General features: G+C 36.8%; 1 protein-coding gene across 4 annotated transcripts in view; it reads left to right on the top strand.

Annotated features, from left to right (window-relative positions):
• tenm4 (teneurin transmembrane protein 4) overlaps positions 1 to 15636 on the top strand; it is a 157547-nt gene that overhangs the window by 69043 nt on the left and 72868 nt on the right. For 2 of the 4 annotated variants that reach the window (XM_088921983.1, XM_088921981.1), the window contains 5 exons: positions 2314 to 2415; positions 3763 to 3957; positions 6111 to 6311; positions 11581 to 11766; positions 14764 to 14790. In XM_088921983.1, the coding sequence (XP_088778109.1) occupies positions 2314 to 2415; positions 3763 to 3957; positions 6111 to 6311; positions 11581 to 11766; positions 14764 to 14790 (711 nt within the window). The remainder of the gene's footprint in view (positions 1 to 2313; positions 2416 to 3762; positions 3958 to 6110; positions 6312 to 11580; positions 11767 to 14763; positions 14791 to 15636) is intronic. The other 2 variants (XM_088921982.1, XM_088921980.1) reach the window with 1 other exon arrangement.

Genomic DNA, 15636 nt, shown 5'->3' with positions numbered 1-15636 from the left:
TACCACTCTGTTGAAAAACAGAGTTCACCTAAGATCTTCACAAGCACTTTATAGCTTCAGATGAAGGCTCTCAAATGAAGTTTGATTCATGTTTGCTGGCTAGGAAAAGCATTCAGGGTGGACGTTTTTGTTTTGTCTTTAAAGGTTAGGAGCTGCTTTTTCATATGAAGGAGAGGAAAAGGCAGAGAATGGGGGAAAAGCTTACCTTGAACAAGCCAGTAGCAGTTACTTTTTTAGATATTCATTATATTGCATCAGATTTATTAACTGTATTTATTGGCTGTATTGAGGTTAGCAAAGAGAACAATTACACATAAAATATTGGAGGAATTGACGTTGAAAATATGATGTCCCAATGCTTTCTAAACATTTTTTGTTTTTACTTAATGACCACTATAATTTATTTTACAGTACCTATGCATTCATATGCAGTGGTACAGTTCTAAAGTGTAAAAAAGTACGCTTATTAACTGCAAAAAGCTTTCTAGTTCTCTCATTGTCCTGCAGTCGTCACGGCCATGCAATTATTCATGGCTGTGGTTTATCATACTTCACCATACCACTATATGCATTTACCACAGCTAAACTAATCGTTACAACACTATAGTCTGGTTTACCATGGTATACAACATTAACTTTCTGAAATGATTGTGCCTGGTTTCTAAGGCTGATGTGTGTTGAACGTACTGGTTCACTTTGGCTGCCATTGCGTCACCCAGGTGGGGGCTGCACACTGGTGGTGGTGGAGGGGTGAATAAGTCCCCATTACCTTTAAAGCTCTTTGAATGGAGTGTACAGAAAAGTGCTATATAAGTGTAAGGATTATTTACAGTAATTATACCAAAACATTTTCTGATTATTCTGTCCACATTAAAAATAAGATCCCAATTGATTAGGTCTGGGCTTTTGTATTGTAGTGTAATTTTAAGACATTTTTGACATTTGATTAATAGAGATTTCTACTGTGCTGGATATTGATATGCTTTTGGCCATTTTGTTTTTTTCATCAACCAGATGTAAGCACTGATTATGCAAAGTTGACAGCCTTCGTCTTTGTGTTTCAGGTTTGCATGTTTGATTTGCTGGTAAACATTGTCACAGCCAGTCATTTCTCTGGTGCAAATTCATACACCCAGTTCCCCAGGTCATCTTTGCAAGATGCATTTATCATGCTTATTAGTGTCATCCTAACAGAAATGGACCAAAGATACAAATAAAAACTTTCTTATTTTGTCTCATCTTTAACCTTAAATAGATGTAAAGGACAATTTTTAGTTACAAAATGTAAATTAGACTAAGCCATTCAGCACATCTACTACAATGTACTGTATACCAGACTGAAAAAATGTGATTTGTAAATAAGTTGGTTAAAACTACACTTGATGAGATGGCTTTGTATGCAGACCAAACCATGCTGTAGTACAGTACCTAGTGCATGCTTTAAAACAGAGCCCAGTATATTGTTAAGAAAGTTTGTGCTCGGATACATTTCTCTCGAATTTGTACCATGGAGTTCACTTCATAAATAATTCCTGCGTAATTGTATTTCAGGGAGAAAAAAATCTTCTATTGCTTTTGAACTTGTGTTCCCTCCAGCCATTCAGCCTTTGAGCAAAAGCTGGGCTTCCTAGTTAGTTGGTCTGCTTCAAAGCCATCAAGGTCTGGATGAAATACTGATCTCGTTTGAGACATCTGGGGATAGCTCCACGCTGCCCACTCTCCCTCCATGGCTTGAACTGGAAATACTGGACCGTGCCTGCATCAACATGATCACTTTTTCTTCTGCAGCCTGTGTGATGATTAACTGTCTTGAGGATGTGAAAGCACCAGCCCAATTCAGATAACTAGCCTTTGTTTCACACAAGAGCTGCTTTGTTCAATACACTCTGCCTAGCTGCAGGCAGTGGAAGAGAGTGAAACTTGTTTTCCATTTAATTCTGATGGCACGATGGCTGGCCTGCTGAGTATAACATTGGGACGTTTCGCTTACTCCTGTGATATACAGTATTTCCGTTGTTCCTTTGTGGTACTACAGAAGTGTAAAGAAAAAAGATGTGCAGTAGGTTTGTCAATAGACTTATGAGGCTCAAACCTGCTATACTAATCCCTAGGCTTATGACTTTCATCCTTATAATTTTCTCATTTTTTTATACAAAAATGTATGGAATTGTAACTTAATAACATGTTAATAATGAAAAAAGAGCTTGAAACTGAAACGCATGCACATTTTTAAACAGTAAAATGCTATGGTATTTTATATTAAAAATATAAGCAAAATTAATGTATTTAACTTGGTTTTTCGCTGTTTAATAGATTCAATTGACGATTGTCCAAGCAACTGCTATGGAAATGGAGATTGTGTTTCTGGTACCTGTCATTGTTTTCTTGGTTTTCGTGGACCAGACTGTGGGAGAGGTAAAATTTATTTCCTTACTTGATTTGAATTAAGGGAATGGAATTGGTATTTAGTCTGGTTTTATGTGAATAATATGCCCTCTTATAATATATATATATATAATATAGTATAATTTGCCATATACAGCAATCAGTAGATGAAACATATTGCGGTGTAATACTGGGCTGGCCAAAATGCGACTCACTCAAGCATGGTTCACGGTGAAGTGCTTGGTCACACCTGCGATGCTGAACAAAGGAAAGAAAGTAATACACAAGAGTGAAAAATATAGATAATGAGAAACCCTTGTTTTTACTTGAAAAAGCTTTCTGGGATTGGTCAATACCCAGCAGTATGAAATATTTTCTGTGTCCCTCTTTGTTGTTATGTTTTGGGCATCAGACTCGGCAGCTTCTTTTGAATTAAAGGAGACTAAGATAGAACAGCTCACAGAACGCACCTTTTATATGTCCTGTTACTTTGGAACATATTGTCATACTGTCATATCTAATGACAGGCACAAAACTCTTTTAAAGATATTAATTGAAACACATGGAGAAGATGCCAGGGCAGGCTAATAATATCTCTTTTTTGGCTAGGTCGTTAGTCTTTTCTAGGCCATCTGTTCCTCTATTGATGATCAATGCAGCATTGATTTGTTCCCTTACAGCTCACCATGTTTCAATATGGTAGTCAATCCAGAAATACATGGTTATGAATTTTTTGTGCTTGCTCCTTAATTCCATTTCGTTATTTATGTTATTCTTCACACTCTTAAATAATACAACACTTTTTAATCAGGTCTCCGCATGAGTGTCAATTTTCTGTTATTTTCTTATAGAGTATGTACCTAAAATATTTATGAAAGCTGTAAGAGGTTGTGTTTTCAAGGTTTGTTTGTGCCATAAAAAATCCAAATCAATAAGAAACTGAGCACAGCAAACACTAACATTAAATCTTTTTCCAAATTTTCAATGTGTTTAGTCTTAAAATTGCAATGATTGTTGCGCTTTTCATATATAATGGAGTTGCCTATTTAAAGTAACAAAATAATCTCATCTTCATTATGTTTGCAACAACGAAGGTTGATAAGCACAGATCATGATACAAGCTGTTATCCCTTAAACAGAATTACATTGTATTTGACTTTGGTTTCTGCTAATAACGAGCTGCATGAAAGGTCTGGAAATTACTTTTTGTTGGAATTTTTTGCCATTTAAAATGTCATTCACATACTTTCTGCATTGTTATTGATTGGTCTACTTGCTAATATTTATCCTGATTTTGTGGACTTTGAGCAATTCACACCACAAACCTACAGACATCGGTATGTCCCGTTCACGTATGTGTGTTTTCCTTCTTCAAAGCGTCATGCCCAGTGTTGTGCAGTGGCAATGGCCAGTATCTAAAGGGACGCTGCATGTGTCACAGTGGATGGAAAGGAGCAGAATGTGATGTGCCCACCAACCAGTGCATTGATGTAGCCTGCAGCAACCATGGCACCTGTATCATAGGCACGTGCATCTGCAATCCAGGCTACAAGGGCGAGAACTGTGAGGAAGGTAATGAGTGAATATCATGTACCAGTCTTGCCTGCTCTGCACTGCTCCGAAAATATACTTTTTCACAGAATTCTTTTATAGGTTGTAACTCCTCTTTCGATGGCGTTGGAGAGAATGCTTAAATGAAGGTGTTAAGTGAGAAGTAGTAGAGATGTGTGGCTTCACCGCTGAGTAGTGAACTTGAGCAAATTCTTAAATGTACTGTGCTTTTTAAAAGAAGGCCCACTTATCACATTAGTGGCAAGCACACCTAATGTTACAGTTTCTGAAAAGGGATAGCTGCCCGTCGCTTCACTGGAACCAAATTGAAGTTAACACTTTCAACAGAGCTCTTCAAAGCACCATCCAGTACATCCAGATCTTTGTGAATCAAAAGTAAAAAACAAATCTATGCACAGAACATTTCTAAAAACTATGTCTAAATGCACTTTCTATTAAAAGTATGAATGGTCTAAATTCATCATACATAAAGAGCTCATATTGGCTGTTACTTAAAATGTAAAAACCTGAAGAAACATTTTTAACTGTATTGAGTTTTAAAATATTGATTTAATTTTTATTTTTACCCATGACAGATGGCTTGAGGAAACTGAAACAAATGTGTGCATTTGGTAAATGTATCAAACTAAATATTTTTGGAAGCTAAAGAGATAGATACATAAATCACTAAAACAATTCACAACATAAATGTCTTTTGAAAAATTGAATGTCATTAATATATTTCAATATTTGACATTCTCTTGCAATATTGAGCATATCTATTTTGTAAATGCACATCTCGTCTCACAAAAATAAGCTCAAGAATGACATGGAAGACAATCACATGCATTGATTTTCAAATACCAACCCTAAATGCAATGCTTTATTTCATTTTTGTTTTTACAAATAAAGCCTGTTTTTCAAGGTTCTGGTGCTTCCATTAACAACACAGAAGTATTCTTTTGTTGTCTGAATTCCCATAAGCTAAATTTACGAAGAAGAAAGCAGGACTTTAATCCTTTCACAGACTTCTTGCTACAAGCTCACTAAAAGGATAAGGCAAGTAGAGATGAGATTGAAGTAGCCTTTGTCTGTGACAGGTCTTGAAGACCCTCATTTCAAGATGAAAAATGGACCCAAGATTATGATAAATGGGGTTTCTGACATGCATACCCCTTTATTCTATTTTGGTTCTAGTATTAGCCATAAAGAGAGGGCGGGAGTACAGATGAGGGCCCTTTAAATTTTGTTACCTTTCTTTCCTGCGACCTTCAGCAGGCATGATTAATTGCCAGGAGAGAAGTTCTTGTCAGTTAGCCTGTGATCTTTGTTCCTTGAGCCCAAACCATCTGCTAAGAGATGAAAGATCCTGTTTGCCTTATTATAACGGCCTTTATACCTATTTGTGTCGTCGTAAGAGTAATAGACATGGCCTGGCCCCTCTGTTCACAGTGTCTAGGTCCGAAGTCATCCTATCTTTCGCTTGCCATATGGGACAGGTATTGTGTTTTTGGTTTCCCATCTACTGTCATCTTCTGTCCAGCCCTAGTCATGACATGTCTGTTGTCTCTAGGTGACCCTTTATGGAGCGGCCATTATGCATGCCTCTGTGAAAAAGGAGATGAACACAAAGACTGATTTTGCACTCCAACTTTCCAACTGTATTGATGATTTCAATTTCAAAATCAAGATAAACTGAATGCTTACTTAAACTTACCATTGTGCTTCACTATAGTTTAGCTTAATGTTACCAGAAAGCAAGTTAATCAAGGAAAGTTGCAAGATCACTGTCAGCATATTCCAGATTTGTCTCTTTTTTAGTTTTGTGTTTCATTTTCATTTTTGTATTTCCACATGTAATTACAGTAGGTGATTTTTCTGTGGAGGGACTTGAAACTAAAATAAGCCAATGTAGAAGACACAAAGCCCACTTTTAAATAAACCTGAAAATCTTTTTTAAAAGGGTACCTGACTGTTTCACGGTTTCTTTTTTTCATTTTACTCTTTAAGCACACATAATTACGGCTGTAGCATGAAACCTTCACTTACTACAGGGATACAGTCCAATTCAGGCCTTATCAGAAGGAGCAGAATCCTGATCAAATGGCTCAATCTTGCTGAGTGAGAATAGGCAACTCAACTTAAACAATGTCCGTATTTTCTGTTTTTTACAGTGGACTGTCTGGATCCTACATGTTCAGGACGAGGGGTTTGTGTCCGAGGAGAGTGTCACTGCTCAGTGGGATGGGGGGGACCAAGTTGTGAGAATCCACGGGCATCTTGTATGGATCAGTGTTCAGGACATGGAGCTTTCATCCCTGAAACTGGAACCTGTAGCTGTGATCCAAACTGGTCTGGACATGACTGCTCCACAGGTGAGATTATGCACTGACAACAGAGTACAATAAAAACTTCCATTCCAAAGTATGCAAAGATTTTATTACTCCGCGGTGTCTTGGCATGGTTTCAGTTCCAGTAATGAAGACTTAGTTGTGTTTTGGGGAGAGGGGTGTAGATTAATACATTTTGTAATGTTTGTTTATATTTCGTACACGGTGAAGAGACACAAGTGCAGAATGATAATTTTAGAATGCTGACGAAATAATATTAGCATTGGAATCATGAGCTTGTTTCCTCTGAACGTTAATCACTTTAGATGCTGAGTTTCTCGTGTTGTGGAGATATAATACATTAAAGTAAAACTTCAAAAATGAAACAATTATATTATCTAAAATTGGAGTTCCATTAAAGTAGATCCTATTCTTTGTTCCATTCCATTTTATTGTAAAGTCTGATAGTCATGTAGTGCTGTGTTGAATGAAAAATAGATGCTTTCTTGTCTGTCGTCATACACAACATTGATGTGACTTCTTTCTGCTTCCAGCTGTATTATTATTGATGAAATGCTTCTGATTCTTTATGTCAGATGCCTTAAAAGCAATTTTTAATTTAAAGTTAAATCTGGTTCACAGCGTGATTTAATTGCCTGATGTTTAAGATAATAAGGGAGCCAGCAAGCTGAAAACTTTACAAGAGATAAATACAGTATCTATACTGAAAGAAATCTTTTTTTTTCTTCATAAAGACAAAGACTGTTCGCGTGGGTGTGATTGAGCCGTAACTATTGCTAGCAATCAACATATATCAATGATCTCCATCCTTGGATTTTAAATGACCTTTCCCTAAAGTTGCACGTTGTTGCAGTTTGGAGTAAGACACATCCAGGTAGAATTAAAGTCAAATTTATAGTGTAGTAATGGTACAAAATATTCCAGGAGGGAAAAACTGATTTTTTAAAAGTAGTAAGGGTATTTAATTAGTGTTAGTGGGTGGTGCTGAATAGATACCACCTGCAGCTCTTTTTTCAGTGGAAATATCTCAGACATACTCTAGTGGAACCATCCAATAAGGCAGAAGAGGTTTTAAACCCAAACCTCTATTAATAAGGGCTCAAAACATGAGAATTATCCAGCCTACCTGCCCTTAAAATATTCGCTAAAGTAGACTTTTAAAAGGATCCTGATCTTAAACATTACAGTTTTTTGGAGGATGTTCTCATAGTATGTTTATTTTTTCACATTTATTTTTCCTCATTATTTCTCCAGCTTTGGGTTTATATGAGCATGTTAATTAGTTAGGACTTGGTTTATAACTGACCAGTATTTCACACCATTCAAGCTATTGAGGAAAACTGCTTCTGACAGTTCATTTTCCAAAATTCTCTGTGAATTTGATTAATTGCTGGAAAAAATGTTAAGTGTGTTAATCTTCAGACCACAAAAACTGACTTTTGCAAAGAATCCTGTGACAGTATATTATTTATTTTCAATGTGCCTTGGATTTCTGTCTTTTGCAGGCTTCTGAATAGTGTCCTGGGAACTGAGAAGGCAGATTCACTTTTTTTAAATTTATATTTAAGATTTTACCTTTCTGTCATCCAGAGTAAAAGCTTCAGCCTTTCTCTAGTTGAGACATCTTACTATACATACTCAGCATGTTCTCATGATTGTGTCTCACTATAGCAGGAGCAGAATTTCTCCGAGTGTGTTAGCTTCACAAAATTAGATTTTAAGATTGTATAGCATCCATGCCATTCTGTCGTATGAGTGAATCGCAAATTAGTCAGGTATCCAGCCTCCAAAGAAGAAACATAAATGAAAATTAAACCTTGTCAGCTGAAATGGAAAACAGAGTATTCATTTCTTTAAATTGTCTAAAATAACTTGTTTTCTGAGATACTGAAGCATAAAAGAAGACTGCTGCTTGATTGTTTAGAATGAAGTGGAGGTGAGAAGATGATGTGAACTATTTTCTTTTATCCAATGGAAGGCTTGGCTGCCATTGCTTTAAATATCACATTACAACAGCTGTGCTTTGACTGACCTATTAGGTGATCCTGGGTTTTTTATCAAAGTAAATGGCTTTCTAAATATACATGTAAGGTTCTCAAGTAAGGAAGTATATTAATAAATTTGCTTTCCCACAGTAATGTTCATTTATAACCAAGCAATTTGTGTGGTAGAGTAAAACACTTGTCCAGGTAGTTGGGAGATCTAAAGGAGGAGCCAACTGGAACTGAAACCTGCAGTCTTGCCTCTACCCTTCTGTTGCTCAGTGTCAACTGAACAGCTGCACTACATCTGGAATTGCCAGAGGGTTCAACATTTATACAGCTCCTCTTCTCCTCCAAAAGGGTGTATAGCAGCACACAGCACAGTACTCCAGACATCTGCTGTACGCTTACTTAGCTCAGTGTAGGACAAATAACAGTGAATACAGCAGTGGAAGGCTGTGTAGTAACCTAAATATATTTTGTAGCCGTATACTGAACCCTATTAAATTATATGAAATGAATTTATATTTTTTATGTCATGGTCCGCTGAGCTTTGGCATATTTGGATTGATTTATTATTAATGTATTTTTGATGTTTTCCAAACAATTACTGTTACTAGAGTATTCGTAGTATGAGCAGTATTAGTAGTGTTAATGTTAATAGTAATGTGTCAGTTTTGTGCATTCTGTAGGTTTTAAATTGCAAATTTTAGATATATGTTAAATTGTTTTTCACTTATTATTTACTTGCAATTGGGTCTGTAGATACAAAGTTGATATAAAGAAAGTGAGCTTTCTTGATGTTGGGCTTCTAATATTAATTTGAATGTTTTTTGTGGAAATTCTACAAATCAATAGAAGAGATATACTTTTATAAAAAGAAAAAATATTTTCTTGCTTTAATACTTAATTGTAAGTGTCTGGAAGAGTGCTAGTTTATTTGCCAATAAAGAAAGAAACTCGAAACAATTTATTGCTTTGTTATAGATTGCCGCACGCAAATAAACATGTGAATAGAAGGCATGCGGCATATAAAGAAGGCAAACAAAGGTTAAAGAGTTAAAGAAGAGGAAAAAAATCATCTTTATCTTTATCAGATAGAATGCCCTTAAAAGATGCAGAACAAAAAGAGCTTCAAAACCAATTTTAGGTGTATGGCAACTGATATACTGTAAATTTGCATTTTGCATTTTTAAAATTTAAAGCGTAAGTGTTAAGAATTGACCTGTATTTGCAACACTCATGTAATGTATGTGCAGCTATGAGTGGTCGCCAAGTGCTCTGGTTTCCTCCCACATTCTATAGACACACTGGTAGGTTAACTGGCTTCTGGGAAAACTGGCCCCGTTGGGAGTGTGTGCATATCTCTATCAGTGTCTATGTGTGCCCTGTGATGGACTGGCGTCCCGTCCAGGGTGTATTCTGCCTTGTGCCCATTGCTTGCCAGGATAAGGCTATGGCTCTCTTGCAACACATTTAGTAGATAGATGGATATTCGCAGTGCTGTGTCAGTTGCACAAGAATCTTACAGTGGCCAACACTACTGAAACCCAGGCAAAATGACAGAGCAGACATGAAGCCATGTGTTGGTTGTGTACATTTTGCACAGAAAAGCTTTCACAGATTAAAAAAAAGGAATGCCTTTAGTTCCCCTGTGTAATGCAGTCAGAGCATGGTTCAGCTAATGCTAATAAAATGTGTGTTGTTTCCAAGACTACTTAAAGCAGCTCACAATGAAATGCTGTACAGAAGCATCTAATTGAAAAGTCACATGATGTGAAATTAAGGGCATTAGCATAATTCAAGAAAGCATTATTCAGTAATTACCAAGGCCGAGTAATTGTTGTTTAAGGGTTTTAAATCACTGATCTGGTAATACCATATTATAAACTATGACAGAAAAGACCTTTACTTACTTGATTTAATTTTCAACAACGAGGAAAAAGCTTAGCTGTAAACTATAGCTGAGTCATTTTTAAATCAGTTCAATAGACCGCAGTACTGCTGGGATCTCCAGGTCTCTGGCTAGTTAAATAACCAAGACAAAGATGGATATACAGTACATTATAATCACAGTACAGATAAATGCATAAAAGTGTCCTACATCTTTAGCTGACATTTCAAATTTTACATCAGCTCTTAACAAATAGAAAAATAGACCAAAGAAGAGAAATGCAAAATTAAAAGTGAATTTATGTCTCTTGAGACTTCAATTTGTCTTCCAGTATAGCTCATTTCTAGTTGCTGTTTTTCAATGCTGTGAGTCACATCTGTTAGTCTTGTTTTTTCTGCTATATTTTTTTCTGAGAAAAGCGAGGTCAGTGTGCATTGCTTCAGTGGCCACACAAGGTCGGTTTTTAGGATTCATGGAGAGGTTCTAGGCGTTTTAGCTCAGGAGATAAAAAGCAAAGCAAACTCCAAAAGAACAACATTGTCCGAAGTCAGTCCTCTGTGCCCTTTCCCTGTTAGAATCGCCCCAGACAGCTGTGGAGCTCAGTGGTCTCTCATGCAACACTGCTCCTCAACTTTCTGCATAAAAATGCACCTTTCCCTTTGTTTGACTTCCTCTTTCACCATGAACTGTAATTTGGTATGATTGTGTCTCTGATGTTATTGATTATTCTATCTGGGTATTTGAAAACTTAGTCCAGAGTCCAGAGCAGTTGGCTGTCCTTGTTGAAGCTGTGTTTTATTTTGTAATTGTTCCGATTTCTGCTTTATATTTACTTTAATGTCAGAGAGCACATATGGAAATCAAACTTAGCAGAAAGATGTCAAACATGCTTATGTCTTAAAAACAGATGTTTTTAGAATTGTTTTAATGACGAAAAGCTATTTCTTCTTGATAGATCAGCTAATGTTTCATAATCTAAGTGAAACACGCATTTAGGAAGGCTGTGCGATATTAGCGATGCACTTAACCAGTTTTTAATTAAATCTGACATGCGTTTCTCTTCCTTTATGGAACCTCAATTGGATTCTTTTTTATTATTCTTTTCCTTCGTAGCAGCACAAAGGAGGGGAGTTACAAAAGAAGGAAGAAACAAGTAGGGGATCAGCCAGCTAAGGCCTTTACAATCCGTGTCCTTTTCTTTGTAATCTACTTATTAGATTCTTATTGTCAAAAAGGATTACTGTTATGAGGTGCAGGAATTTCTTTTCACTCACCCATCGGACAAGGTAGTGGAGCGTGGCCACTTTCCCTGACAATAACTCTTGAATTTGTCTTTCCTTACCTCCCCTCCTCTTCCCACCTCTTCTTCTCCCGTCCCCTCTCTCCCTCTTGCTCCCTTTCTCTGTCTCTCCCACAGAGATTTGTGCAGCGGACTGTGGTGGACATGGCATATGTGTCTCGGGCACCTGCCGCTGTGATGAAGGGTGGATGGGTGCTGGCTGTGATCAGAGGGCGTGTCACCCTCGCTGCAGTGAGCACGGCACTTGCAAGGAAGGAAAATGTGAATGCAGTCCAGGGTGGAACGGAGAGCACTGCACTATTGGTAGGGTGGAAAGAGGGGACTGGAATCAAAGGTGTTTGGTTGGGTGGCGGGGGGAGAAATAAAGGGAAAAGCATGCTTAATTGAATTTGTGCAACTTAGTTTAGCATGAGCGGGTTTGCTCAGGGATCTGAGGCTTGACTTCATGCATTTTAATGTGGGAACGTGCTGAGGTGTCCTTTCGTTTTTCTTCTCGCACTCTTTTGTCATTTCATTCCCCCCACCCCAGGTTTCCTTTTTTTTAAAACATTTGCTTGTGAACAGTGCCCACAACGGTCTGAATCTGTGATTTCCAAGGAATTGGGAATTCATTCTTTCAGGGAGGTGTCGGTAGAACGTTTGGAGGCCATGATCATTTCAGTAACCCCATTAGGTATTCATGGGACTTTTCAGAATAGATCCTTTTGAGCAAACAGTCTTGGGACCTTAAAAGTAATTGTGACTACCTGTATTAGAAATACATATTCTCGTATCCATAAAACAGGATGTAAAATCCTGGGTTCGGTATAGGGTTTTCAGCTTTATTGAAAAAAAACAAAACAAAACTAGCAGACCGAGCAAGAAGAAGAAAAAGAATAATGGACACAGCGTGAGCCTGCATTCTCTCCTCAACCGTCCACACCACACTTTTCCCTGAGTCAGAGATTAAATAAAACTTCCCCCGAACCAAATTACCACACACAAAACACCGAACATGTTAACCCAAATATGTCTCACATTGGACCCACTGTGGAAAAAGAAACGTCCATGTTTCTAAGTAACATTCCTATAAGTAAACAAAAACATAACCAAACTTTATAACAAGTAACAAATACTAGATCAAAAAACAAATTTTAGATGTAAGAACATTAAACAACATGAAACCACTGAAACACTTTGTGTACATTTTTGTTCAACTTCGTTTTGCTATATAATATCATATTCCTCCTCAAAAACCCAAATACGAGATTAGAATTACATTAACACAAACATAAATGTCTCGTCTATATTTTATGGTCATGGATTTCATAATAATCCCATAGATTGCAAGCAAAGGTGTTGCCGGTGCCTTATAGCTGAGTAGCATTCAATTGTAAAGGCCCACATTGTGAAGGGTTTTGAGCTGATGCTGAGCCTCAGGGTTTGCTGAGGTTTCTTCTGTAAGAAGTCAGCTGGATGTTAAACTCAGTGTGTTGATTAACATGATGCTTTTCTCCAGAAAGGACAGGGAAATTAGAGGCTTGGCTGGGTACTGGTGGCGAATTATCTACCACTCCATAGGCAGCATCCCACTGGCTTTTAAAAACATTCACTTGAAACTCTCTCCCATTAATTACCAATTTCAAAATGTCAAGACTATTTATAATTGCTATAGTTAAGTAGCCTCCTATAATTTGTTGACCTATCTAAAACACTATATGGCAATTTATAAAACATAAGGGGGCCTTAATTTACATTTATAAAGAAAATATAAAATAATATACTGAAATCTAGTCCTTAATTGGTATCCAGTCAATCCTTCATTTAACCACATAAGTGAGAATAGTTCCTAACTTACATTCATGACTTCAAGTGAAGTAATAAATATTACATGAAGTAAAAATAAATAGACATCAATAGAAAAAACAGATTATAACAAGTAGAAGTACAAATCTGCAGTGAGTCAGTCGGTCTTGTAATATACATAGAAAAGTAATTAATCTTAACCTTAGCTGTAGCTCTTTGTATTCATTAGTAAACTGAAGCTTACCACAGAGTATTAGTTTTTAAATACAATTTTGACATTTGGCATTTTAATACATGCTTATGTAAATTCTGGAGTAAAACTGTACTGTGTTGAATATGCAGTTTTTGATTGACAGATGAATCAAAGTTTTAATTTAGAAAGTTTATATCTCTTGTTATTTTAAAGAATGTTGCATTGTCTTAAGTTTTCTTAGTAAATGAATTATACTGTTTTTTTTTGTTTTTGTCCTCATATCAGATGTTTGATATCAATGCAAGCTTTGGTAAAATGAAAGGACATTCTGAAAACTGCACTTCTCCTGAATGCCTTCAAATGTCTTTCCAAATGCTATTCCCTTTCTCTCTGTTTTATTTTTTTCTTCCCCAAAGCAGTTCTTTGTTGTCCTTCTTGTGCATACGTGTAACATTTCTAATTAAGCTGTTTATCAAATTTCAGGACTCGGCTTTCTCGATTACATGCAGGCAGTATATAAACAAAATTGCTTCTTGTTGTTTTCCAGCAAAGGACAGTAGAGTATCTGAGCCATATTAAATACCAGAGGGTGCAAAAAAGAACTGACGAATGAAACAATAACAAGCTATACACTGAGAGCATTCTGGCTGTTAAATTTTATCGGAATATGTGTGCTTTATTGATATTTTGTTTATACTGTATATTTCATATTGGGAAGGACATTTGGAGGAGTACTTCTGTCTAGCAGCAAGAGCGCTAAGAAGCACTTACTCTGTTTGATTTCGGTTGTTGAAATGAAAATGCATGTTTAATAAATTTAGCAATCTAACAGACAATTGGCAAAATCTTTTTCATATGTGTTTTTTACTTCAGCTACTTTATATATACATATGTCGCATTGCACATTAGAATCCACAATCCACAATTTCTTTCATTTTTTTAATCTGCCTTAGAGTAAAAAAGTATTTTATTGTGAGTCATATCCGCCCTGTCTTGACAATATTGCCTGAGAGATTAAATTGGTGCAGAATATAATATATCATTCGAAACATTCATTGTCCTGCCACTTCTGTGCCAAGTTCTGCTGATCCTAAGATTTGTTAAACAGGAATTGATGGAAATGTTTTTTTCCTTTATTGTCTGTCCTTATCCTACAGCCCTTGCTTGTGGTTTGCTTGATGATTGTGGTGCATGCAGCGCATTTCACTACTGCTCTTTTCTTAACCTTGTAGTGTTTTTTTTTAAAAAAAGCTAGCTTGTGTCTGTAGTGGAAACCACTTTGTTCTATCCTCCCTTAAATGTCCTGTCTTTTATCTCCCAAGCTCACTATCTGGATAAGGTAGTGAAAGGTATGGCCTTCCTTGTTCCTTCAGTATTTTGGTCGATTCTGTTGTCATTCTATTAAATGTTCATTACATTCAAGTGACACAATTTCCTCCATTAACACATGGCTTTGCTGGCACTGATGTTCCACAGCCCAGTCCTTTTTGTTCACATCAGATGTGAGCTATGATCTAAAAAAGCACTGTTCCTGGCAACTCCCTGCCCCCTGCCCAAAGTCCCTTAATCACCCATTGCTTCGAACCAGCACCTCTGCTCAATTTCCTCTTTGCACTTTATACAAAGTGAATCATTGCTCCTGGCAGGAGTCAGCACAGAAAGGGCATGGTATTATTTTAGAGCACAGTATTTTGATATTGGTATTTTGACTTGGTACCTCATTTTTCTGCACAGGGTTTTTTTCCTGTTAACTTTTTTTATGACTAATATATAGCAGACCTCACAGCTTATGGGAGGGACATGAGGTGCTAAAAACTTTTATGTTTCCAATTTCTTTCCATAAGGGAATCTCTCCAATTTGTGAAATCAATGTGTTGCTTGATGTCATTCCAAGCCAAAAGGAATGGGAATATGGAGGAGTAGGAGTGAAGGGTAACTCCCTCTTTCCCCTATCTGTAGTGTGCATTCTTTAATCATGTCCACTGCCACTAGCAGATTAAGGGAACATCACCATGATTCAATGGACTAAGCAGGTTTTTTTTGGACCACTTTCAGACATACTTTGTGGAAGACCCTAGGGGCTCGTTTTAGAAATGGCTGCCAAATAAATTGAACTGTTGCCAGTATTGGGTAGAATTTTTTAATACATCCAGCACTTATGTAGCTATATTGGAACATGACAACAAATTAACACC

The sequence above is a fragment of the Atractosteus spatula genome, chromosome 7 (genome assembly GCF_055471065.1).
Source record: "Atractosteus spatula isolate fAtrSpa1 chromosome 7, fAtrSpa1.hap1, whole genome shotgun sequence".
In the NCBI taxonomy this organism is placed as follows: Eukaryota; Metazoa; Chordata; class Actinopteri; order Semionotiformes; family Lepisosteidae; genus Atractosteus; species Atractosteus spatula.
This window is presented reverse-complemented; position numbering and strand designations above follow the sequence as displayed.